Below are 26,464 nucleotides of genomic sequence, written 5' to 3' on the forward strand. Positions count from 1 at the left end.
CAGTTAGCATTCATGATCAACAAGACACAAGGGCAAACTCTGAAATGAGCAGGAATCTATCGAAATGAACCAGTTCTTGGCCATGGACAATCTCGTACATTTCCCAATCTTTTAAAAATGTGAAAGTGGAGATGAAACCTCCACCCAACGAACAGCTAACGTTATGTGGAAGAAAGCCGTATAAATCATAAAGTAAACTTAAGTTAATTTATTTACTGATGATGCGAAGCAGCAAAGGTCTCTTAGTACCATACAAAAAGATTTTTTCTTTTTACTAACTAATCAGAAAAAAGATCATAATAATCAGTTGAATGTTGACGGTTAAAGCATTCTAATAACCTGTTATATATACCCTGAAACTACCATATAGTTGATACTTAAAATGCTAAGTAAAACTTTTTAATGCTGTAAAGTAGCAAGACCCACAGAAATTCTACAAACTAATCAGGAGCATTTACAAGCACATAGTATAAAAAACGGAGATTTAATTGTATACATCAAATCAAAAAATTCAAACATTTTTTAATGAAAGATTAAAAATATTACATATAAACAACAATTAACTTAAATTTGACGCCCATAAAAAATTAAGAATAATACAGCATAATGAAAATATAATAAATGAACAAGTAAAATTTTATGATGGTAACTGGATCAGAGGAATTATATCCATTTTAAATTTAAATCACATTTACATAAAACAACAGTTTTCTCCACAAACAGTTGCAATATTAGAAGTGCGCATTACTTTTATTAATTGATAAGAATAGGTAAATGTCTTATCTATTTTTTTAAAAGAATAATTTTTAATGTTTTTTTTAAACAAATATACAACTCATCTGATGAAGCAATAACTACAAAAAGCACTAATGCATATACAAAAATGAAACAGCAGCAAGGTGAGTGAATACTATAATAAAAATAATTTAACTTTTAAATATTACTCAGTATAATGTACATAATGATTAATTACATAAATGTTTATATAATATTAATTATACTCACTCTGGCTTCTTGATCACCAATTAAGCATACGGCTCTCAAACTAGGACACCATTTTTGAAACTCATTCATCCAATTAGCTAAAGTAGATTTTGGTACTATAACCATATGTGGTCCAGGAATATTCCGATAGTGTTTCATATACCTATCAATAATCAACTTAAATTTTAAACTTTGAAAAAACAGAAGAAATCCAGCACAACATAGATGTAATAAGTAACACAAATACCTATTTTTTTGTCATGAACATAAACATGCTTCATCTACAGTAACAAATAAAATCTATATTCTACATCTATAACCTATATAAAATAAACTTTTGATTTACTGCAATAAAAAAAATATTATGAAGAATTTTCCAGAAATGAATTCTTACATTATAAAAAATAAATGGAAAGTAACATCAGAATAATTTAATAAAGTACTTTTTAAGTTACTATTGCAATAAGGTGCTCTGAAGCTGAAGTAAGAATTTTGTTTTATTTTAAATTCATTATTTAATACTCATCAGCATTAAACCAAGCTTAAGAATTTATAAACTGAAAAAAAAACATGTACTTCATACATAGATTTAATGTAAAACAAATATATTACTTAAGTAAATAAAAACATTTAATATACATGAATCACGTAATGTTACCTGCACTTTTTGAGCTTATTCTACTAGCATAAATAAAGAAAAAAATTCATATAAACATGGGTCTGGAAACATTCTGTAGGCGAGTTACAGCTAGTGAAAGATTTCACCCTTATTCCTGGGCAAAAAGTGAAATAAAACCACTTAAAATTTTAGGAACCCAAATTAAGGTGTAAAATCGATGGTCTTTTTACTTGATAAATTGAATAAAACAGGTTCTAAAACCGTACCTCCTGATTTCATAATATCAGAGATAAAACAGAAAAATTTGTAATCTAAAGGTACATATTTTACATCTAATATAAAAACTTTGTTAAAGTCTAATAAATGCTTAATATTTATTATGAAATCTTAGAAGATTTAATTCTGAGAAAATTGATGTAAAATAGCCCAAAACGTTCAAGAAATATGATATTACTAAAACTATTTGAAAATTTTAAAATGTTAACTACAGAAAATGAAGTTAACATACGATACGAAAAAATAAAAATGTAATTGATACATTTAATAAAGTTTACAATACATTTTCAAAAATTTGTCCTACTTCAATACATTTGACTATGATTTTAAATTGCTAGCATTGCTCTCTACAATTCTGCACGACTTTCCTTAATTTGAGCAGCGGCATCTGTAATATAAGTAACCAACTCTTCAGACTTAGAACTTTTTTCTTGTACACAATATACAAGTGTTAAAAATACTGAATGTCTTTTACAATTTTTTATTCTTTTTTAAAGTACAAGTTTGGAAAAAAATTTCTTAATAAAGGATTTTAATATTTTATTAAAATCCTTAATTTTTTAAAGTTTAGGAGTAAGAAATAAACAAAAATATGTATTTAAATTTTTTTCTTATGGTAGAACACAATTAGAAGAAAACTTAATTTGATTATCACAATATTTTAGATTTCAACAAGGATGCTAGTCAATTAGAACATCAATCTTCAGTTCAGTCAAAGTTCAGTCTTGAACATCAATTTTTGTTATCAGAGGGGGCTCTAGAAGGGAAGAGACCTTTTAAAAGCCACTAGTACATCATTGTTTTCTAATTTTTTTTATCTGAAACTAATGCATTTTGAAGTAAAAATTATTTTTATATCAAAATATTTCCAAAATTCAGGGGGCTGGAATGCACAAGAAATTTAAGAGCAACAAGGGTTGAGCCACTTCTATGATTTTCAGCTGAAGGTTGACATATTAAAAAAAATCTTATGTGGACACCACATGACTTCGTCCTAATCGCTTCTTCCTGATTGTTTTACAATCACAGGTTAATAATTATTAATAAATCAATATATTAAATAAAAAAATTAATAAAAAAAGAAAAAAGAAAGCAAATGAAGTCTGATTTGAACTGATGTGCCTTCCCCTTGTAAAATGCAAATATTTAATTAATTAAAATTTTATTGGACTATAACTCTGGAACCAATGAAAATAACTACCACTAATAATATATCAGTTCTAAATCCAAAATTTTGACACTCTACGGATAATCATTTTTGAGTTATGCGAGATACATATGTATAGACATCATGCTGAAACTAGTCAAAATGGATTCAGGGATTGTCAAAATGGATATTTCCATTACAATCTGAAAACAGAAAATTTTCACGATTACAATACTTCCTTGTGCTGGAAGTAAAAAATGGTTCAAATACTACAATAATCCATTTTTTGTTTAATTAGGAGGGCTGGAGTGTAAGAAGCCAAGGAGAATAAGAAAGCTAGAAAACTCTTTGTCACCATTTTCAATTTCACTATTTTCTTGCGGTGTAACATTTTGAAAAAGAAAAAAAATCATATATCACAATCCTTGTTTTTGTTAATTTAGTTGACAGGAAAACAGATGCTCAAGGGCAAAGGAAGTGAATCTTTTGTACAATATATTTTGAAAGAGTTGCCAAAGTCAATGCATTTCAATTTTTTAGGAATAAAGCTGGGAAGACAAAGGGAATTCAAGATTTTATACCCTAGTTCTCCAGAATTAAGTTCTGAAATCTGCTAATTGGTAATAATAACATGATTGTGATATTTTGTGTTCTCACAATTTGACTTTACTTTTTAGTTATTATTAATCAGGAAGAAATACCACTGGGGAATTTTTTTAAGGAAAAATCCTTCCCAGACATCAATCCAGGCACCTCCACAATTAGTGGAACAATGAGAGAAAATGATCCCATTACTAGTATATAACAATAATCAAATTGGGAGGAAAGTAGTATAATTAAATAGACCATGATGTTCAATGAGGAAAACAATATAGGAATTTTTCATTATGCTTTAACAGTTTCTGAAATTATCCCCAGACAAATAAATAATCACTTAAATATATAATACATGTCAACAAAAAGTTTTTAAAACTTTAATTACCCAAGTAAAGAAATTGTTTGAAGAGTTTTTCCAAGACCCATCTCATCAGCTAATATACCATTAATTCCATTTTCATATAAAGATATCATCCAGTTTAGACCTCGAACCTGATAATCTCTCAATTCTCCATTTTTAATATAAAATGGTGAAAAATCAAATCGAGTAATTGATTTTCGACTAGTATTAGTTTCAGCTAATAACTCTTCATCTTCTTCTTGTTCTGTTTTACGATGTCGATGACTGAAATAAAAATAAGACGACAGAAAATTAGAACTTAAGACAAAGTAGCTAAACAAAATGAGTATAGAACACATATTTCTAAGAAAGCAATTTATCCAGCCTTACTATGATGTGAACATGCCTTATTATCAATTAACTCAACATCCGAGCGTGTAAAAGCATTTTAAAAATTGTTTATACAGTTTTGAGGTGTTTTTTAATGTATCTATAAATAATTAGCTACTTCAATGTGTGAGATGTCCTTACAGGATAATATAGCAATAATTTTTATAACTGAGGTAACACAGAGCAACATCTCCATCCACTTTCAAATTTGGTAAGGCTTTATTTAATGACCTGAATAAACCCTAGTAATACTTCTTATTGTTTAATTTTTATGGTTTTGAACTGTTTCAATTTTGAGGTTTTTTATCTAAAATCTAATTTATTTAATTTTGCCACAGTTGAAGGAATAAATTTACCTATTTAGATAAGTGCATAAAAATATATGACTATATAAAATTATGATACCACTCATACTTTAAATTAAAATTATATTATTCCAACAAACATGCAAATTAAAAAAAAATAAATAAAAATGTGAACTTTCACAAAACTTTTTTTTAAATGTACTGCTTGAAGTTTACTGAGAAAAAACAAGTAACCATAGTTGACTAATACTGCTCATGAAGGACCAACTTTTAAGGAGGTTATACTCCCAAGCAAAAAAAAAAAGGTTAGCCCTAATCAGATTTTGAAACAGTTGTAGTAATTCAGTACAAAAAATACATACGTAATGTAAATAAATTGGATCAGAGACAGTTGTACTTTCAATTCATGCATAGCTACATACAAGAATATGAAATAAAACTATTTTTTTGAAATTGTGATTTATAACACAAATGTTATCCACATTATTGTAACCAGAAATAAATGAAATATATCAAAGTTCTTAATAAAACTAGTTGAACAAACTTTATAAATCAAATGATCAAGCTTTCAAATCAAAATCAATCTTGAGGATATAGGCCATCAATAACTGGAGATTTACAATCACTATTGCAACTTCAAAGCAAATTTTGGGGGCAACTTCATTGAAAAGATTCCACCTACTAGTAATTACCTGCAGAAAAATATAGAAAATGTTAAAGCATCTAAAGAAAAACCATGGAAAATATTTGTTTATTTAGTTATATTGATTTTATTTATTTGGTTTATTTGTTAAAGAAATGTAATTGTTGAATTTTCTAGAGTAATAAAATAAACTGAAAATCCAGGACTCTTAAAAAGAGATGATAAACTTGACAGAAAAACAGATTATACCAACAGGTTAAATCTTTACTACTTTTTATTGATTAATAAAAGATGGATAGATTCTATAGATCTAGATAATTTAACTGGCACATTAATGATGGCTGTTTAATGGCATCATATGATGGTGAACAATGCGGAGGATATCAAACTGGTAAACATGTATGTTTAGTTCTCAAGTTGATGTATTAGTGTGAAACCAAATGAACTCAAGTAGTGTATGAATTGATGTCTTTATTAAGATTTCAACAAAACTACAACATACATGTTCTTGCCAGCGGAAACTAGTGTTCCTGGTGTTCACACTCCAAAATATGATTTACACCCAAAACTAACAGCGTAAGTTCCCAATCGCAGTCAAACTCAAAAAATCAATGTAAATCTTTCCTACCATTAAAATAGTCTTTTGGAAGGTTATTTTGATCATTTTTCAGGGCTAGTAACTTCAAGGTAGTCTGTGAAAGGACAATGTCTATGTTAGATACGTGGGAGCTCAAAAATGTCATTCAATATACAATCTCTCTCATTGAAAGTATCACTGAAAGTAATAAAAGATTTCACACATGAAGGTAACTGTAAAAGTACAGTATGTTTATGTTTAGTTTGAGGGTTGGAAGGGGTACTCTTTAAGCACGAATGATTGAACCATACTGTTGCAGTGCAGAATTGGACAAAACACTCACATGCGCTCACCTGAGTATGGGCATGAATGTCTTTTTGGAGACAGCAAATCCAGCTTTGTATCCCTTCCCAGCTAAGATATTCCTATTACACCCACTCACAAACACATACCCAAAGGCAAATAAAATGAACTACTGCGCATCTACCAATTACACCAAAAAATCTTAAGAATTACTATACCCACCAGTTTTGTTCAAACTGTATTAAAAGTAATCGATCCCCGACAATATAGTGCTTTATATACTGAAGTGTATTTTTTTACTATAAACATTACACCCAAGCACTAAACAAAGAAACACAACATGCTGCTACATATAATAGAACAACACAACATCTGGACCATTAAGACTTATTTAAATATTTTATATTTTTTGCATGATGAACAAAGACAATGGAATACAAATTACTCATCCTTTTTAATTTAATGAGGCAGCAGAAGTAAATAAAAGTTACTTATAACAAGAGTAAACATAAATGCACGAAAAGTAGCGTAAAATATGAACCTCTATGATCCTAATTCACTGACTAGCAGCTCCACTGCTATCAGCAATAAATCACAATGAGTTCTTAATATTCACTGACTCGAGCCTGTTAATGGAATAAACAAATTAATTAAGAACTAAAAAATTTTTAAGAAAAAAAATTATCATATCCTCAAACAGAAGATTGTTTTTAATTAATACAAAATTAGAATTAGTAAAAAATAATTCAACTTACTCTCCTGGATCTCCGCTAGGTTTAGGAGCATCTTTATCCTTCTCTTTGCGTGGACGGCCAGCTTTTTTAACAGGGCTTGCACTTTTGCCTTGATTATTAGACATAAAGTGAGCAAATATTTCAGTCTGCTTAAGCAGGTAATCAAATCTCTTACTTCGATCTGTCTCCTACAGAAAAACATTAATTTTTTTTTAGAATTAAGTAAGTTTTTATCTTACACACCACAGCAATAGTAAACATATGTTAATAAAATGTCATATATATAGTACGAGGACTATTGAGTTAACTTGTGTTTCACTGTTGTTGCACAAAGAAATGGGGGATTAGCAGCACTATCTTGTCATTGCTAGCCTTACTCAGTACACACAGAGCTGTGCTAATGAATCTCAGAGTTGAATCCATTCATTCGTGAATGAAGCCGACCTGTGCATTTCATTGATTTTTTACAAGTGTGTAAAATGTGTGCCATGTAAAAAATCCCATCAACTGTGAAGTGAAATCGGTTATTCGATTTCTTCTGGCAAAACACTACAAACCCAGTGAGATTTATCAGGAACTATATATAGTTTATGGGGAAGTTGTATGATGTTTTGCAAATTGTATGAGTGAAAGTGCAGTGAGGCATTGACATATCATGTTTAAAATGATCGTTCAAATATGCAAAATGAAAATAATGTGACCGATGTAGTATTCTGCTTGGTGAACTGATAACATAAGTCAATGGAAAGATTCATGCTAATCAACACTTTACCATTATAGAACTTTCATTTCAGTTTCTGAAAATTTCATGTGGCCTTTTGCATGAAGTTATGACAAAAATTTGGGTTACCCTAAGTTTTACACTCGATGGATTCCAAAAAGTGGCTGAAAAACCAAGCAGCAGAACTTTTTGAAGAAGTGATAGAAAAGCTCATTCACAGATATGACAAGTGTTTCAATTATTCGGACACTGTAGAAAAGTAGTTTAAGGATGTACTTTCAAATTGTGCAATAAATTTTTTCTCCAATAGCTTCTTTTTTTATATCAAAACATTAGTTATTTTCTGAAATACTTAATCTGCTACTTACTATCTTTGTATCAAAATCTTCAATTTTTCCCAACGATGGAACAGATTCAGATTCCATTGATGATGCATTCTGAAACAATAAAATAATCATACACCAAACGATAAAAGCTACTAAATTTAAGGTATTAAATTTTAATAAAGGGTGGACAACCAAAAGATTGTTACTGCGAGTAAGTAGTTAATATAAAACTAATTTGCAGTTGGTTAATTTGACATCATGATTATGAGTCAAGTCTGAATATTACAACAAATACTTTCCTGAACTGATTAACTGCTTACAGGCATACCAAAATATAATCACACGACAAGAAATATTCTCTCTCACTCGCTAATTCCGAGCTTGTCAATTCAATTACACCAGTCATCCGAGTATAGAGAGATCATAAGAATCCTTCAATTTTTTAGGTTTTACATCACCTTTTTAAGTTTTCTAGCCTGTTCAGTTACTCTCTTGTCAAGTTATGATATATTTAATGACAAGTTTTAGTGACATATTTGAAAAGCGATGATAATAAATCAGATAAACCATCAACACCTTAATCTTCAAAACATTCATGGGCACTATGCTTGAATATGACTCTGACACTTCAAAAAAAAGGCTCACTCACCAATATCTGAAAGAAAAACCACAGTAGTTATAAAATTAATTATTTCATAAAAAAAAATAACAATACTTACACAGAGACTAAATACACTACTACTACTACTACTTATACTTTTAGATTAACACATCTAATATATATTAAAAAGTCAAGTAATTTTAAGTAAGTTTTTAACTGAAAAACTTCGTAAACATACCACATCAATTACACAATATACCTTACAACTCAATGCGCAATGCTTTCATTAAAAACATTCTCCTCTTAAAAATTGTGCACCTTAATAAATACAATTTCAATGGCCACAATTTTTTTTTCTCTTCTATAAATATTAACTTATTAAAAATAATTTAGAGATTTAAAACAAGAATGTAGACAGCTGAACTGGGGACCCCACCAGGCCAAGGAATAATTATATGAAATAAAACATGCATAAGCAGAGTAGAAAGGAAAAGTAATGATATACGATTAGTAGGCAAACAGGAATAATGTCCTGTTCTCTTTTACACTAAGTCACAAATTGTGTCAGAGATGGCACTAATTGTTAGGTAGAAACATTAAAAGGCCAATAACAAATAATATCTCAAAGGAAAGGCTGTGGCTAGTACAACTTTTAAGCAAAGCCTCCCTTATCCCCACAGTTAGTCCCTAACCACTAAGTTTTTAATAGATTGTCCACTATTCTAGACAAACAAATTTTAAGCTACAAAGAACTAGGCAAAGCAAAGTTTAAAAATTCAGATCATAATGCACAAGGTTTGGATCATAAGGCACAACAGTCGTGAACCAGAACCAATATGTAAAGCTGCATCTGGTTGATGGTTTTTTTAACATATGTAATCACTGAATATACAATAAAATTAAGAATATCTAAATGCTAATGATTAAGAATAATTAACTGCAAATTCTGTAATGGACAAATTAAAATCAATATTTTTCCAATGTTCAATAAAGTGTAATTCATTACTTTCATAATTGTTTTTTTTTTTTTTGCCAGGGGTACAACAAAAAATACACCAGGGCCACAGCCACCCTAAATCAATATATCACTGACTAAATACATATCAAATCTGCAGCAAAATCAATAACTACCAACACAGAGCACCATCATTCCTCAAAAAAAAAAAAAAAAAAAAAAAAAAAAAAAAAAAAAAAAAAAAATACAGCAAAGCTGGCAATGTAACACAAAAAACTCAACCCATCTTCTTCACATAAACATTCCATATCTATAAAATTAATATTCTAGAACAGCAGTATATGAATATTTACCAAAATACAACTGGGATAAAAATATGGTAATCAACAAAATTAATCTTTAATATCTAGTTACAAATATAAAAATAAGATACTAATGGCACATCCATCCTTTCAAAAATAAAATTTAATAGAGCTGTATTTCACATTTGAAAATACTGAAGTTATCCACTATTATTTACACAACTCAAATTCTTTTCAACTGAAATTTCTGCAAATAGCTGTAAAATTAATTTTATCATTTTTAAGGTTGGAAAGATAATATAATTCAGTTTTTCTCTGTTAACATTAGGTACATGCGTTACCTGCCTGCAGCGTTGTATTCTAACTCATGCAAGGTAGTGTAAAATTAGGAAGGTGCAGCAAGACAGCAGAGATTAATGAGGTAAAATTTAGCAGATAAAGGTAAGATTGGGCACAAATAATTCACGGAGATGGATTTTCTGAGAAATTAAAAATGTAACAAATTTTTTTAGTACTTACATATTAACGCCACTGCAGCTACAGCTTTATTTAAAAACAAAGTAGTCAATCATCGGATTTTGGTGGAAAATGAACAGTCTCTTTATTAATTTTAATAAATGGTTATTTATATTTATTTATTTTATAAATATAATTTAACCAAACTTAACCTACACTCGCTAACCTTGACTAATTAACACCATCATTGATTGAGTATTTATTTAATAAATTCAGTAATTATTGCAATTATTTATTATTTAAATAATCACAACACTACTGTTAATTAGTCAAGGTTAGTGAGTGAAGCGAGCGTAGGTTAAGTTTGGTTAAATTATATTTATAAAATAAATAAATATAAATAACCATTTATTGAGACTGTTTTGAATCTCTTAAACTCTACATCGGCCCATTTTCCATGGAAATCCGATTGACTACTTTGTTTTTAAATAAAGCTGTAACAGCTACAGCTGTAACGCCACCACAGCGGTGGCATTAATACGTAAGTACCATCTTTTTGGTGCCAATCTAAGACTGAGGCACTGACTATTACTTATTATCAAGGAACATACAATAGTTGGTACAATAATTATTGACTGTTGGCATTCATACAATTGTCTAAATACAAAAGGTTTCAATCATCCAATCACACTTCTAACTTCATCAATCTGGAAAGTGGTGCCAATATGCAAACTACCAACAGGTTATGGCGTTACGTATAGTTGAAAGTGCCCATTTGGTAACTATACACAAATTTATGGGGGCACCTCATTTAATTTAAGTTCAAAATGAAAAATCTTAGTCACAATGCTAGCAAACATAACATCTTCACTGTAACTTCTCAACTGTACAATTCCAAATCAGAGAGGAATTTATCACCAGTCTGACATCAATCAGACCGATTAATGGTTCAATCAATTTTGTTATTTCTTTTGAAATTTAAAAATCTTTATAAAAAATTGTAGTTTCATAATGTATTTCAATTTGAAAAGAATCATAATGATACTGGAAACATAATATTTGATCTCCAAAAATTAAATAATCACCAGAATAACCTGCAAACAAGCTTCCACAGGGTTATCATTCCTGTTTGGAGTTCAACAAAACTGACATAAATGTAAAATTAACCTACAAACAAGTCTCATGGAGCGAAGCATCATTAGAAAATCAACACTAAAAATCAATCGAGTAAATTTAAAGCCAAACTAATATGACAAAAACATCAGTTGGCAGAAAAGTAAAAGATATCCGCAAATAAATTTTAGCAATAAAATAAAACAATTCATAACAAACCGCCAATCATTAAAAACTGGAAGTAATCTAACCTCAACAATGAGATCATATTTAAGTTTTGAACACCAAACGTTTGTAACCAGTTACTAGTAGTATTTAAATAGCTTTAATTGAAAAATGTAACTACAACAGATTTTAGAACAACATTACACAATTTTTCAGGCACCCAAAACTATCTTACAAAAAGATCACTAAATTTTTCCAAAAACCATCCAGACTTTGTACTTACAGAATTTTCCCCAGTGTCACCGGTATCAGCATTTTCCTCTGGTTTCGACATTTTAATACTAGCAAAAAACTATACCGAAAAATAAGCACTAACAACTTCACCAATCAACAAAATAAAATAATCGGTACAGACTACAATAGGAAAAAACGCTAAGTGCTATGGACGCATGTCAATGGCGGTATTTAATACAGGTGGAGCAACTAATGCACATGAAAACTTTAATTTCAGCGGAACACGGACAAATTAAAAATAATGTCATTGTTTTAAATGAAAAGCATTATTTTTTGTGGGATATAAATAATAGATAAAAAGTAAATTATTTAAAATGAATCCATAAACTTATAAATACAGTTTAACATTCAAAGAATAATTTACCACGTAAACTTACAGCGACCTTTTGATAAAATAAAGAAATATATCATGCTACTGTCACGCACGCTGAAATTTTTCTCAATGTGAATATAATATAACTAACACTTTCTTAAGGAAATAAATAAATCAGGTATTAATTATCAGCAGCTGTTTAGTAATCATTTTATTATCCTAAAATACTTTACTGATTTTTTTTCTACCTTAAAAATATGAAAGCCTACAAATAAATCAACATTAATAAAATAATTTATAAAATTGTCAAAAGTGTCTTGAAGCATAGTTAACCTTTACGAATTGATAGCGCTATTGTCGCTTATGAAATGTTCCCGCGCTTCAATTACATTTCTCATATTTCAGATGTCAGAAGCTATCCTATAAAAAATATACAACTACTGACAATACATTTTAAAACTATTTTCCCATTTTTTATATAATTTTAATTTTTTAATAGATTGAATATGATTTTTAAACTAATATAAAAAATTATTAAATCCATGCATAATTTCAACATAGGTTGGCCCAACCACAAATATTTGCATGAAGTAATATTTAACAGGTGTTAATTTATTAATCAAATTTTGTTATTGAAGATTTTGCAGTCACTCCTTAAAAACAAATTTTGGGTTAACAAAAGTTCAGCCATAAATGTAAATTAACCCCCAATAAAATATTGCTTTAAAATCTCAATTACCAATTTTGAACAACCTTATTTAATTTTGATATAACTATTTAGTAAAATGAATGGCAAACAGAAGTTCTTAAAAAATTTGCACATAACTTCAACTTTCTCCATATAATTAGACCAAAAATCTGTGCCACGTACATTCTAAAACTTGCTACAGAATTAAATAAGATTACTTTATATCCCAAGAATTAATTTAGATTTTGACAGTATTTTCTTAACTCTGGTGAGTGCTAATTTCCATATTGATATAAAATTGTTTACAAAAAAAGGGTATGCAAAATATTTGGCAGTACATAAAAGAAACTTAAACATGAAAATAAATCTCATTTATTCCTAACAATCATTTTAATTTTTTGTTTCCTAACCCTAAAGTGCCCTGCAACCTTCCAAAATTGCAGCTGTTTTTATTTAAATGTTTCTTTTATATTATTTTCATGATAGATTTTTTAACTATTATAAACTTCATTCATAAAACTATTCTTAATTGTCAAATAATTTTCAAAATTTACTTCATTTTACTAGCCTTAAGAGCATTTTCTGTAGAATTGTCTAGTTTCAAAACATAACCTACTACATTCTTTTGTATACAAACACTTAAAACAACAAACATCAATTTTCTTTTGAATCAGAGTCAAGTTTTTTATCTCCAGTAATTGTCAATGCTGCATCCATAAATTTTAATACATATAAACAAAATCAAAATCATTATAACAACATATTTTTTTTTCAATTTGTGGGAATTTTATTTCTAAACATCCATATTTTGATTTAAATTCAATTTCTCATTACTTACACTTATCTCACCTTTCTCTTGATTTATTTCCCTATGATGATCAATACCTGCTTAGAGAATTAATTTAAAAATTACAAATATAAGCTCAGTATCTTAAAAACTATTGAGAGATGTGCATATCATTATATAAATAATACACCTGTATTATTTATATCTATTTACTCACACTGAGTTGATTAATTTTTATCAATAGTAGAACAAATAAAATAATTTTTTTTTCCTCATTTTGCCATTATATAAAAAACCCCTAAATTTAGTTTTAATTAAAAATTTAGCCTCTTTTATAAGTATTAACATCAAAATAACTTCTCTCTAAAGTAACACTAAAACTCTTCATCTAAGTTATTTACCTCCTCAATTTTACAAACATAATATCTTAGTAAAAATGTTAATACTATAAGGATCACACCTAAAATATCATTGATTACATTGATAAACAAAAAAAAAAATTTAATGTTTCTCTAACTGTTATGCTATTTCTTGAATTGCTTTTTTGTGTACATTACAGATGTGTAAATACAATCACCCTTAGTTTTAAATAAATTACGCTTTAAAAAAATTGCAGGAAAATATATTTAAAATCTGTAAAATTTATAATTTTGCATGACCATACCTGTGTTAGAATGGTTTCGCTGGTGCTTTTCTTTTATAAATAGCCTCAGACACGTCCCAAATTAATGTCCAACAGTATTGGCTAGCGTGTTAGTATTCCATTTCCCTTTATCGTGGCATTCCATCACCAAAATGTCTTGGTGGAAACATTCACCATGTTCACTTACGTTTCCGAGGTTGTCTGGGAAAAATTCAGATGTGAGTGAGGAAATGTATCTTCAAAGGCATACTCCCATAGCTCTGTATGAAGTAAGAAGTTGATTAACAATATTGTAGTAATTGTTGGATTTCTGTCTGCCAAGTTTTGCAAACGTCTTTAAACTACATTATTTAAGAGTTAAATACATCATCTTTGACCAACTCTCTTATTTGAGGATCAACAAATATTCCTTCTTTAATTTTCCTTCACTTACATCCGGAAATTTCTGCCTGATGTACAAAAATCTGAGGCTCTCCTTCTTCATTGCTTTTACAAAATTTTTCATTAGTCCTAGCTTGATATGGAGAGGGGGTGAAAATAGGTTTTTGGGTTCAACTAAGGGTTGATAAATAAAATTTTTCCCATTTGGAGTTAAGTTGTCTCGTTTCTTTCACTCTTTGGTAACATAATGTTTATCCCTAGGTCAGCTGTCCCATTTGCAAAGAAAACACATGTACTTAGTATGGCCTAACTGCATAGCTAAAAGAACAGCTACAACTTTCAAATCACCACACATGTCCAGCTATGTTTTTTATAACTTATTTTTTCAAGAACATCTTTCATTACATTGCATGTCTCTTTCAAATTAATACCATAAGCGATTGGTATTGAAGGATATTTGTTACTGCAGTGTAGTAGAACCACTTTTAAACTATACTTGGATGAATCTATGAAAAGGTGCCAGTCCTCAGGTTTATGAACTTGTACTAAGTACAACATAAGCTCATCAATATTTATGCAATAAACCAAATTATTTTATTTATCTTAACAGTTAAGCTTTATTTTTTGATAGATTTAAATCCTTAACCAAGTCATTTAATTTACCTTGTGAACAGGATGTGGCTTATTGGAATATAATTTTTTTTTTAAATCATTGTTGTTTTCTTAAGTACTGCCTGATTCTTCATCACTGCTTTCAAAATATACATTGACAGGTGGCTCAGGAACTGTAGTAATTTCACTGTGAGGTACACGACTGATTGTAGATTGTAATGAAGCATATTTTACAGAATGTTTAGATTTTTTAGAAATTCCAGACACACTTGTTAAACAAAAAAAACAATTGGTTACATGATCCTTTGGTTCACACCAAGCCAAAGGTACACCAAATGCCAAAGCCTTCCATGTACCTTTCAGCCATCTTCTTAAATATATAGAACAATTTGTGCATGCTACATGAGAAGTTCACATCTTATCCTGATCACCAAAATATGCTTTTTTAATTAAAGATGTAATGTTTTTTCTACTTGATTTTACAGTAAACTCACCACATACATAACAAAAGGCATCCACATCATTTACACAATTTCAAGGCATTATGATACTGCACAGTTAATAAACTGACAGCAATAAAACTTAACAAAATTAATTCACTCCTAAATCCAGTGCTTAATACAAAAAACACATCTGTGTATTCAGCTACATGTTTTGATCTGCACAGACATGATTAATCTTGTCCATGAAGGCTTACTCTTCAGTATTAGATATGATGCCATAAAAGTTTTCAAAAATGGTGGGTGATAGAAAGATTCTGAGTTCATATCCATTTTCAGCATCAAAAAGCAGATTAAAATCATGTATCACATGTTAGGAAACAAAATTATATTTATCATGTTATTTCTTTAAATAAACTTAAAACACAATTCTATCCCTGTAAACAGTTTTCAGTAAAATATTTACACTATTGGTACTTAACTGGAAAAAGATACACATATGACAATTACGTAATTTTAATATTCAACTTAATATTTCACCATAGTTAAAAAAAAAAAAAAATAGTTAAAAGGTCAAGGGCGTCTGCCCTTAACCTATTTTTAATTCCTGAAACATAACATTATAATTTTATACCCTAAAAGAGCATTTATTTTCAGTTGACATTGAGGGCTACCAAATAATTACTTAGTTTTTAACTTTGCATACAATCAAAATCATAAGTTTTTTAAAACAAACAGTATTTCAAAATATTGTTAGTTCTTAATCATACATAATAATTTTTCATTAATTTAATGATTACAGATTATCCATGTCATCCATTTTAGACATTGTCAACAGAATTTTAATTTATAAAAGTAGACAAAAAATATAAGAACTTTTAAAACTGACTACAATAAAGTTTTACCTTTGAGCTACCATTTGCTGTATGCTGAGCTCCTTTAGTGTCAGCCACTGAGAGCACTGTTTCGCAAAATTTGGTGACACTGGAACAGCACTCCCTATGTTTATGCATATCTAAGATTTTCATTTTGTTAATAACTGCACATGTAGTTTGTTTTAATGAGATAGTGACTTTCAGTAGTGAAGAAATGCTTAAAATCATTTTTTGTATTGTGAAAACTTACTTTTGTCCAGATATAACTTTTTAATCAGAGCAGTCAAGTTTGTATCATAATATGGTGTTCTGCCTGTTAGCAGACCCCTGGCGTTACTGCTGTTTCAATTTGTTTCTGTCCAATGCATTTTTTGGCTTTTTCTGGCCGAACACTTTGGCATTATCATCATGCAAACAAAATGTATATGTTTTAACTAAATGTTAAAAATCTTAAAATGAAAATCTGTAACGTATACTAAAATTAAAATAAAAACACAAAGATGTATCATGCTATATATCTGATTAATGAAATTACCATCTGCTTTTACATCAATTAATATAAATAGCTGATACACAGTAATTCAAATATTTGAATAGAAATGGACAGCCCCAAGGAATCGCAAAACATCAGATAACTTATGTTTCATTATCCCCCAGAATAGTTTGTATGTTAGTCCCTAGTTTAAATTTGTGATGCAGTGCTACATAACATTTGTGTGCAGTTCCACAAGGATGTTGTGCAATGTTAGTTGGCAGTCACAGCAAGCACAAGCAGTGCATTTGCCAAGTCATCAGATATCCATGAGTTATCCTAGTGTGTCCCATTTGTACGGCAGATAATAACCTCCTCTCAACTGTTATTTCTGCATGAGGAGCTCCACTTGCCATTAAGGAAATACTGTCCTTAATTGGGTGAAGTTTATTGTTCATGGTAACATACTACTCACTTTAGCATCCATCATGAACTACCCTCTTCAGGAAACAGACAATATTGTTTCAGGTTGAACAGACAAAGAACATTCAAAACAAAGAAGGCTGAAAACAAAACTCTTTTGCTGCACTATCTGCATGCTCATTGCCTGAAATACCTGTATGGCTGGGGATCCACCAGAAGCTGATTATTGTAAAGAAGGCTACCAAGGAGGGTAATAACATGGAGCCATAAGAACTGATGGTAATTTTACATTTAGAGCTGATAAAAGGCGTTAAGCCTGATGCCTAGCAGAGCAGTAGATCTCAGCTGCTCCTGGTATCAATTAGCATACTGGATGAGTTGGTTGTGCTTTAATGTGAAAAGCACCTGCAGCAAGACAGATGAATGAATGATTAAATGATGAGACTGCATCCAGCATTTTTATTGCGTTGGTCCACGCCAGTGAATAAGCCACTCAGCCATAATCTAATTGGGAACAGACTAGAGCTCAGTATTAGCTCCTCAGCACGTCCAGCATTTTTTGACATTTTACCTTCAGCTTCTTCAAATGTTACCCATGTTAGCCATTGGCCATTCCTAGAAATCTAATCCGCATGCATGCCTCAACTGGTTCACCATGTAAATACAGTTGAGGGTTAATGTGTCCCCTCAACCGGGAAAAGCAAATGCACTTAGTTTTTTCTGAAGAAATGTGAATCCAGTAGATTTACATCACAATTCTAAGCAGGTTATTGTGTTCTGAAACAGCCTTTCACCCGTAGCTAATGTTTTACAAGCTATGTAAATAAAAAGTTCATCACAAATAACTATTACATTATTATTTATGTCTACAGCAAATAAAGTAACACTTACGACAAGTACCTGAGCCACTCAGTTCTCCACTGTGAAACATTCAGATACCATTGTTCAAACTCTAACTTGAAGGACCATCTACTGAGAAAACCCCTGATAATATGAGCAGATTACCTTGTAATAGGATTACTCTCCTTCATGTCATGTCATTTGCCTTTTGTAAATCGAAAAAATACAGCAACCAGACATTCACAAAGTAGGATTGCAGGCTTTTTAATTGCAGCTTCTAGGGCAACTATTAATCAATAAACGATCTGCCCTGATGGAAAGTGCATTGTTCTGGGGCAATCGGGAGTTTCTCTCAAGGTACTACACTAGATGATGGTTTACTATTCGTTCATTCACCTTGCATGGGTATTGGTCAAGGAAATAGGACAGTAACTTGTTGAGCATGATTTATTTTTACCAGGTTTCAGTATTGCACACCTGGTCAGAGAAAATTTTGTTGTAGATATACAAAAGATGCAGTGCATTATCTGGTAAATTTGATAACATACTGAGCCTGATACCATTCCCAGGGTAAGTGTCTCGAGAATTATTTAGCGCATACCTTATTTCATTATAAGAAAAAAATAATCTGCAACTTATATTCACAAACTCAGGATAATGACGATGTACATGAAACTGCTTTGAACAACCTTCCAAATGTGGTCACTATATCAATTGGCATCGTAACAAGGTTTTCACCACTTTGAAAAGTGACAGCTGCAGCGATTGTACAGATCCACCTACCAAAACTTTCTCCATGTAACAGATGATTGTATTGTCTGAGAAATTGATTTGATGTAATTCATCCAATAATTCCATTTAGCACACCGAAAAACTTGATGGCAAACAGCCCTCGCCGTTGCGTAAGGCGCAGAACAACCTGCAGTCCTCATCCCACCAATGAACCTTAGCTTCCCAGATAATGTATTGGCACTATCAAGAATTTGGTGTGCTGCGTGGCTTACTCTGAGGAAAATCACTACTACAACATTAAAGGTATAGATCGATGCATGAAGATACAGGATCGTGCAATCATTCAGTATGCAAAGATCTAAGTTCTGCCTCAGTTAATCAACTATATTGCCTCTGGATGAACATGATGGTGAGCCAAAAGAATGGTGATGGGCATTGAAATCGCCAATTATTAGGCAGGATATGGGAACTTGGGAAAACAGACAGGATGTATCATTCTCACTTTGGAGGAAGATACAAGTTGCAGATAGTTATTTTCACTGTTACTGCAGGGATGTTTCACTGCTAGCAGAATATGGGCGGCTATTATGATTTCCTTTATGAAAAAAGCTACACCCTCACATCCTCTGCCCTATCTGACATCTTTCGCAGATGTCAGATTTATGTTCCTCAAAAGGGGAACAGAAACCGCAAACATTCCACTGAACAATTCTCAGCCACAGTAACTACTTTTCAATTAGAAAAACTGTGCGCAAATTACAACTATTATCCGGTTTTCCTTTGTGGTATTAATGAGCACTTCATTGACCTTCATATCCTCCAAGATGGTGGGGATTTTTTTAAACCAAGGATGTCGGAGATACAGTACCAGATGACAATTTTTTGTAGATCCTTCTTTCAGATATTTTTTTTTTAGTGTGCTGACTCAATTGGTTTTTGGAATAACAGATAGCATCTGAACAAGCTATATTAATTCACTGCCCTGATCCGCACTGTTGACCTGCATTTGCAGGGGCATGCTTGATGTAGCAGCAGCAAATGAGATGTCTGGGAATTTAGTGTTTTTTTTTATTCTCTTCATGTGGCCAGAAGATACCTTTTGCACTGTAAAAATTTTGAGAATTGTCTTTTCTTTGAAAGTTGGGTAATCTTGTGAGTGTGCTGAATGCAATCCACCACATTTTTCTTCTTTACAGTTAGTATCAGTAACCCTCTTTAGCACATACTGTAGTTTTCAAGCAAGATATTTTAGTGACAGGTAACCTACTATTATTTTTTCCGTAGTATGGGAAGAATGATTGTTAGTGTAAGAGATATCAGTTTTCTACTCCACTCTGATGTTACACAATACGTTTCAACTCAACACCTTGCGGATGAAGCTCATGATCAGATTACACCACAGCTTGTATTTAAAGATTTTGTGGCACACTGCTATTATATTGATACCAGCCAAATTGGTAAGACGCAACAGTTTGACTCATCATTAATGTATCAATTAGTATTGTTCCATCTCAATTTCTTGATGGTTTTTGATGAACCAATCTTGCAAATTCTTGCAGAAAACATTTTGCAAATTAATTTCTCTATACATCCATGTTTTAATTACGAATTTGTAGGATGAGTGTAGGATCCCTCATCAGAAAGGTAAAATCAAAAAATTCTCAAATGGGCAGATGTAAGTACTGGACTAAAAAAAGTATTTCATTTTCAAACATATCCATCAAATTGTTGCTCATATATCAATTCTCAGCTGTATAATTCTTAAAACTAGGTAAATTATTTTTAAAATTATAAATCAAAAGACTAAGTTTTATTAGCTTTAATATCTGTCGTTTCATAAGATATCTTCTTAAATATCTATTTAAGCAGTGTAATTATTATGATTATAAATATAATTAAAAAATGATAATTACTTTTTCTGGTTCAGATTTTTCTACATTTTTTCTGAGAAAAATTTAGAAATCAAAATACAAAAAAATCTGATACAACTTATCCCAATTTCACATATTGTATTTTATATCAACAAGAGATAATCTTTTTTTATTCTAACACAGCAACAGCAGAAGCCAAATTACTGCTCATAATATATAACATCATTAACAATACAAAGACAAATTAGTTGGTAGGCCAAATATTATGTTTAATTAATTTGGTAATGAAAGGATGTAATGAAGGGAAAATGTTAGTGGAAGATAAAGATGGAATGTACAAAATATAAAACTGAGGATTGTAGGATATAATTAGTTGTAACTGAAGGAAAATGAGAGTAGTATTCAAATAATAAAATGACTTTACTCAAAAAATAAAACCAGTACAAAAACTCTAGCAAAAGCAGGTTTATTTATTTATTTATTATATCAGGACCCTTCCTTTTTATCTATAGAATACATTAATACAGTATTGGAATAATATCTTAACTCACCACAAAAAAATATGGGTATAATTTCAAAGTCTGAGTAGTTTTTTCTTATGTGGTAGTTATATATATGTTTCAATAGAGTTTAATATTGCCCTACTCATTTTTAGTCTACACAGTCTATTAATATATAAACAGTACAATCTACAAATACAATCTGAAATAAAACTATTTCATTGTTACAAGTTAGAAGTAAAAAAAAATTATAATAAAATAAATAAATGTATATTTGTAAACAGGTTAAAAATATAAAAAATGAGTACAAAACTAACAGCAGATTTCCACTTTCTTTAAAAAAAATTTTTGAGTTAACCTCTTTTACAATTTTTATAACATTTTCAGATCACCCGGTAGATAAATAATGTGTAACAAGTAGTCCTCCAAATGAATATTTTTGTATGGTTTGTATGTATACAAAATATCTATATATTCATGTAAGAGAAATTAAGATTATCTATGAAACCATCTGGCTGTAGTAATTACGTGATTTCCTGTACTGGTTCTGATCTTCAGTTTGTTCTACTGAGCCAAGATTGGTATTAATCTGCAAAAGAAAAATTAAATTTCATATAAAAGAATGGTTAATTTGAAAATGCCAGGAATTTCAAATTCTTGAAGAAAATAATCTTTTGTTTCTGTCTAATTTCCACACACAGACGCATGCGCTCATGCACACACACACACACACACACATATATATATATATATATACACACATACACACACACACAGAGAGAGAGAGAGAGAGAGGCCAAATTAAGATAAGATCAGAAATGAGAAATTTTTACACACTTGTTATTCATTCTGCTTCTAATGCAACCATTTTTCTTAGCAGGTACACTGTTTAATATAAAATATCCAACCAGTGATGCTAAATAAAATGAAATGACAATATAAAACCTTAATAAATCCAAATCCACTGGTTTTATAAGTGCATGCTGATAGAATTTAACAAAAATTAAATTATAAAAACTAGCAATTTAAAAGTAAGTACTTGTTTTTTATTATTAAAATTTATTTATTTTTACTTTTTCTAATTTGTGTTTCTTATGATGATTTCTGGCATCAAATCAAAGGTTTTAGATTTTATACATTATGTTTTTGGATATTCACTCTTAGTTTAAAAATATAAATAAACAGAATTTAAATTTAATTGAGAATAAAAGTCATGAAATGATATTTTAATACCATATGATAAATTCATTACACATACATAATTCAGTATATGGCTGCAGAAATGACTTCAATACATGACAAATGAACTCTTGGTAGCATCATGTTTTTCCTTGAATTCTTATTTTTTTTCTTTTTAACAGTTCTCTTACTGCCAGCAGAAAAATTTACAGGTCAACCTGTCAGTATAACAAAAACAACTACTTATTTTAAATCTACAGGCATTGCCAATCTGCATCATAATTGATATCCACAATTATGCAAATGTGTCTTTTCTTAATTTATGGCAAATTTTTCTACAAATTACCTTAATATATATATATACTTTTTTTAATAACCAAAATATAAATTTTGAATGTCTCCTTTAATAATAACATTAAAATATTTTTATAAACTTTTTCATCTAATATTTATTATATTATAACTTACACTGTCATTAATGCTATTATCATAAACTTGATACAAAACATTCAGATAAAAATAAAAATATAGTAGCAGTTATACAATTTACTGGATTTAAATATTCTATATTGATTGGAAAACAGAATAACTAATACTACCTGGTGTTTTCTATAATAAAACTTTGGTTATCACTTCAATTTTTTTTGTTTCTTTTGATACAAATTAAACTTATTGATTTATTTCATTTTGAGTGACTTGGTAATTTAATTCTATCATAGTTATCATATAAAGTAAGGAAACAAAATTACTGTCTTTTTACAAATTTTCCTGCATTTTTTACAAATTTTCTAACCATGAGTGTTTCTGCTCATTAAAAAAATTAATAAAACTAAAAGCATAAATAAGTAAAATTTATAACTAAAAAATGAAAGTTTTGCTTTGGAAAAAATATTTTGAGTTCATGGATAATATGTTGTACACTGCTGAAAATTGTTATTCACTCATACTTTCACAAATTTACTCACAACATCTAATAAATAGATATTATAGACTGTCACAAAGGAAACATGAAAATACAACTTATACATTCAATAAAAATGTTTTAAGGTTTATAAAATGTATAAGATTAGCAGCACATTTCTTTATATACAGTAATTCCTTCATTAATACCATTAATCTACAACAAGAATGTAACAAAAGATTGCATTACTATTTCTACTTTAACTGTAATTATTTCAGTAACTATTCAGTATGCAAACCCATGAAAAATAGTAATGTTCCTTTTGATAGTAAATAACATGTTTATAACTTTCATTTTCCTAGCTTGCAGGATAAATTTTTCTGATTTATTTTAATAATTGTTATAATGAAACCCATTTTCATGTCAATTAAGTGAATTGAAACATATAAGTTAATAATTATTTAAAAAAATATAATTTTGTTTAGCGATTATGCACTTATAAGTCAATGTGACTAGTTTTTGCTTACTACTTTATACCTTTTGGAAATTAAATTTAACAAACCTGTATTATGGTGGATGGTGAGAAATATATTTTCATGTGTTTAGCTTGTCTGCTGATACGTTTTTATCTACAGAAGCTTCCTTTTACTGTGACATTCATGACTGAATTTTGTTCACAATAGTATTTATTTTCAATTGTATTTTTCATTATACTTAATAAAATGTATTTCTAGATGAGGTGTTAAAGAAGTAATGAACAGATTGGTAATTCAGGAGGTTGAAAATTTCAGATCTTATCAATGGTCATACATCATGAAAATATTGTTAGAAATATATTTAGTGAAAAATCCAGGCAGTAATAAAGAAATCTAGCTTTGTTAATATAATAATCATAGTAATAATAATAAAAAAATGTACTTAAAAACCAACCTAACATTTTTTCAAAATGTATAACTTTTTTCCCTACTGTAGGATTACTATTTTAATAGTGATGCAGTTATTTACTTATTTTTATTTCAACTGCTTCACATAGGTCATGTAATCCAAAACTTTTTCAAACAAAATAAGCCGTAACAACAATGATATTAAAGAATACAAAAAACTTTTTTAAATAAAATTCAGCAGAGGGCTTGCAAAGTTAAAAATTTACTGGATTTTTCTGTAATCTAAAGAAGAGAATCTAACAATAAAACCAAAATCCATCCCATGTAGGTTTACAAAAATGAGAAATTCAGGAATCCAAAGTAAAAATCCAGTAAATGAATTAACCTAGTTTTTAAATAGACTATTGCTGTTAAGATTTCAAGTGAAAAAAATGAAAAATGTAAAAACGGTAAAATTTTAACAATTACTAGATTATTTTCTGTATAACAAAACAGATAACTGAGAATATACAAATGTAAGAGGAATGTTGAGGCTAAGATACTGACACATAATAGAAGAAATAAGAGTAATTTTAATTGAGTAATATCTTTATACTGAAATTAAACATATTAATTCATTGTAATGAATGTTGAAAATTCACAAATTTTTTTAAATGATGGCATTGTTTAACATATTGCTCTCAGATATCACGCATAATGTATGAAAATGACTATTTGATATTTTAAATGTAAAGTACAGAAAAAATATCAATCATTTGATTCTCTGTATACTGCATTCTTTCAATGTACACTTTTGGGGGGGTGGGAAAGAGTAAAGGAACTGACAACATCCCACAATTCTTGGCAGGGAAAACCTCTTTAGTACTGGGTATGGATTTAGAGCTGGTGATTACAGCATTAGGTTAAACCAGCCTTTGGACAGATAACCATAAATCCCCACAGATTTAGTTCACTGCTACTATTTCACCTACTACTAAATTATATTATAATTACTTTAATATCAAAATAATAGTTTTTAAGATAAACATAATGTCCCATTATTAGAGTATATTGTTATAACTAAAATGTCTGTTGATCAAAAATAAAAGAAAAATGCCCAGATCTGTCTTTTTCTGGGTTATTGACCTGGAATCATTAAAAGGATGCATTGTTCTAATAAGAAAGATACCAATGAATTTTTTGAATACTCTGCAAATATCTACTTTGCCAGAAAGAGCCTTATTATTTTTTTACAGAGTACAGAATTCAAACAAATTAGTGACTGTCAGTTATTGAAAAAAATGAACAATACTTTTGACGGTCAATTATTTTTCAAAGATAGATACCCAGATACATCGAGGCATTTGTCAGAAAGCGCCATCTCTAGCTTGCTGATACGTGCCTCATGTCGTGTACGTTGCTGGTTGTATGCATCTTGCAAGCCCTCTAAATGCTGGACTCTCTGCTGCATCATTTCCAGTTCCATTTGTTTTTTTTCTAATGATGAATAGAGTTCATACATTGTTCCGGATAAGTACATTGATTCTTCTGTTGCATTAAAGTCTGAATCCTGCTATAGAAACATAAGATATTTATTACACTCTAGCTTTTTCTTTCCCTCTAATTTCTATAGTGTTACTATCAATCATGTCATAATAAATACTGAAAAAAAAAAAATAGTAAAACAAACCAAACATTCGTTTAAGTGGTTATACATCTACTGTCTTACAGTTATCAACCTAAAAACTATTTATGAAACCCAGTAGTGATTAAACCAGCAGTTACACACAAGCCAAGAACTTCAGTCAAATTGAAATGTTTGAAAAATCTCAGAATCTGAACTTTGTCACATGTGCAAAAATATGATGTAGATGTAATATATGGTATTTATTCTCCTCTAAAATCCCCAATGCTACATGAGGTTCTTTGACCACTAATGAAAAAAATAGTGCAGATTCATGAATGCCCCTGTTAAAGATGGTTTTTCTTCATCCCCTTAAAAGTTGTGCATCTTCTACAGAAAGTGCACCAAGAATTCATAAAATTTAATAGAAAATTTTCCATTAATTTTTATTTCTACTTTTAACTGGATTGAC

At 29.6% G+C, this 26,464-nt stretch overlaps 2 protein-coding genes across 2 annotated transcripts in view; both read right to left on the bottom strand.

Annotated features, from left to right (window-relative positions):
* Positions 1-11,998, bottom strand: part of Iswi (nucleosome-remodeling ATPase imitation SWI) — a 97,193-nt gene extending 85,195 nt beyond the window's left edge. Inside the window, exons 1-5 of the mRNA XM_075355348.1 lie at positions 11,838-11,998; positions 8,005-8,073; positions 6,937-7,103; positions 4,009-4,248; positions 1,006-1,147 (exon numbers count right to left, since the gene is read on the bottom strand). Of these exons, the coding sequence (XP_075211463.1) occupies positions 1,006-1,147; positions 4,009-4,248; positions 6,937-7,103; positions 8,005-8,073; positions 11,838-11,888 (669 nt within the window). The 5' untranslated portion in view covers positions 11,889-11,998. The remainder of the gene's footprint in view (positions 1-1,005; positions 1,148-4,008; positions 4,249-6,936; positions 7,104-8,004; positions 8,074-11,837) is intronic.
* Positions 11,999-21,387: 9,389 nt separating this feature from the next.
* Positions 21,388-26,464, bottom strand: part of LOC142318827 (uncharacterized) — a 105,576-nt gene continuing 100,499 nt past the window's right edge. The window contains exons 17-18 of the mRNA XM_075355349.1: positions 25,715-25,941; positions 21,388-22,014 (exon numbers count right to left, since the gene is read on the bottom strand). Coding sequence (XP_075211464.1) covers positions 21,990-22,014; positions 25,715-25,941 — 252 coding nt within the window. The 3' untranslated portion in view covers positions 21,388-21,989. The remainder of the gene's footprint in view (positions 22,015-25,714; positions 25,942-26,464) is intronic.

Source organism: Lycorma delicatula, chromosome 2 (genome assembly GCF_047948215.1).
Source record: "Lycorma delicatula isolate Av1 chromosome 2, ASM4794821v1, whole genome shotgun sequence".
NCBI lineage: Eukaryota > Metazoa > Arthropoda > Insecta > Hemiptera > Fulgoridae > Lycorma > Lycorma delicatula.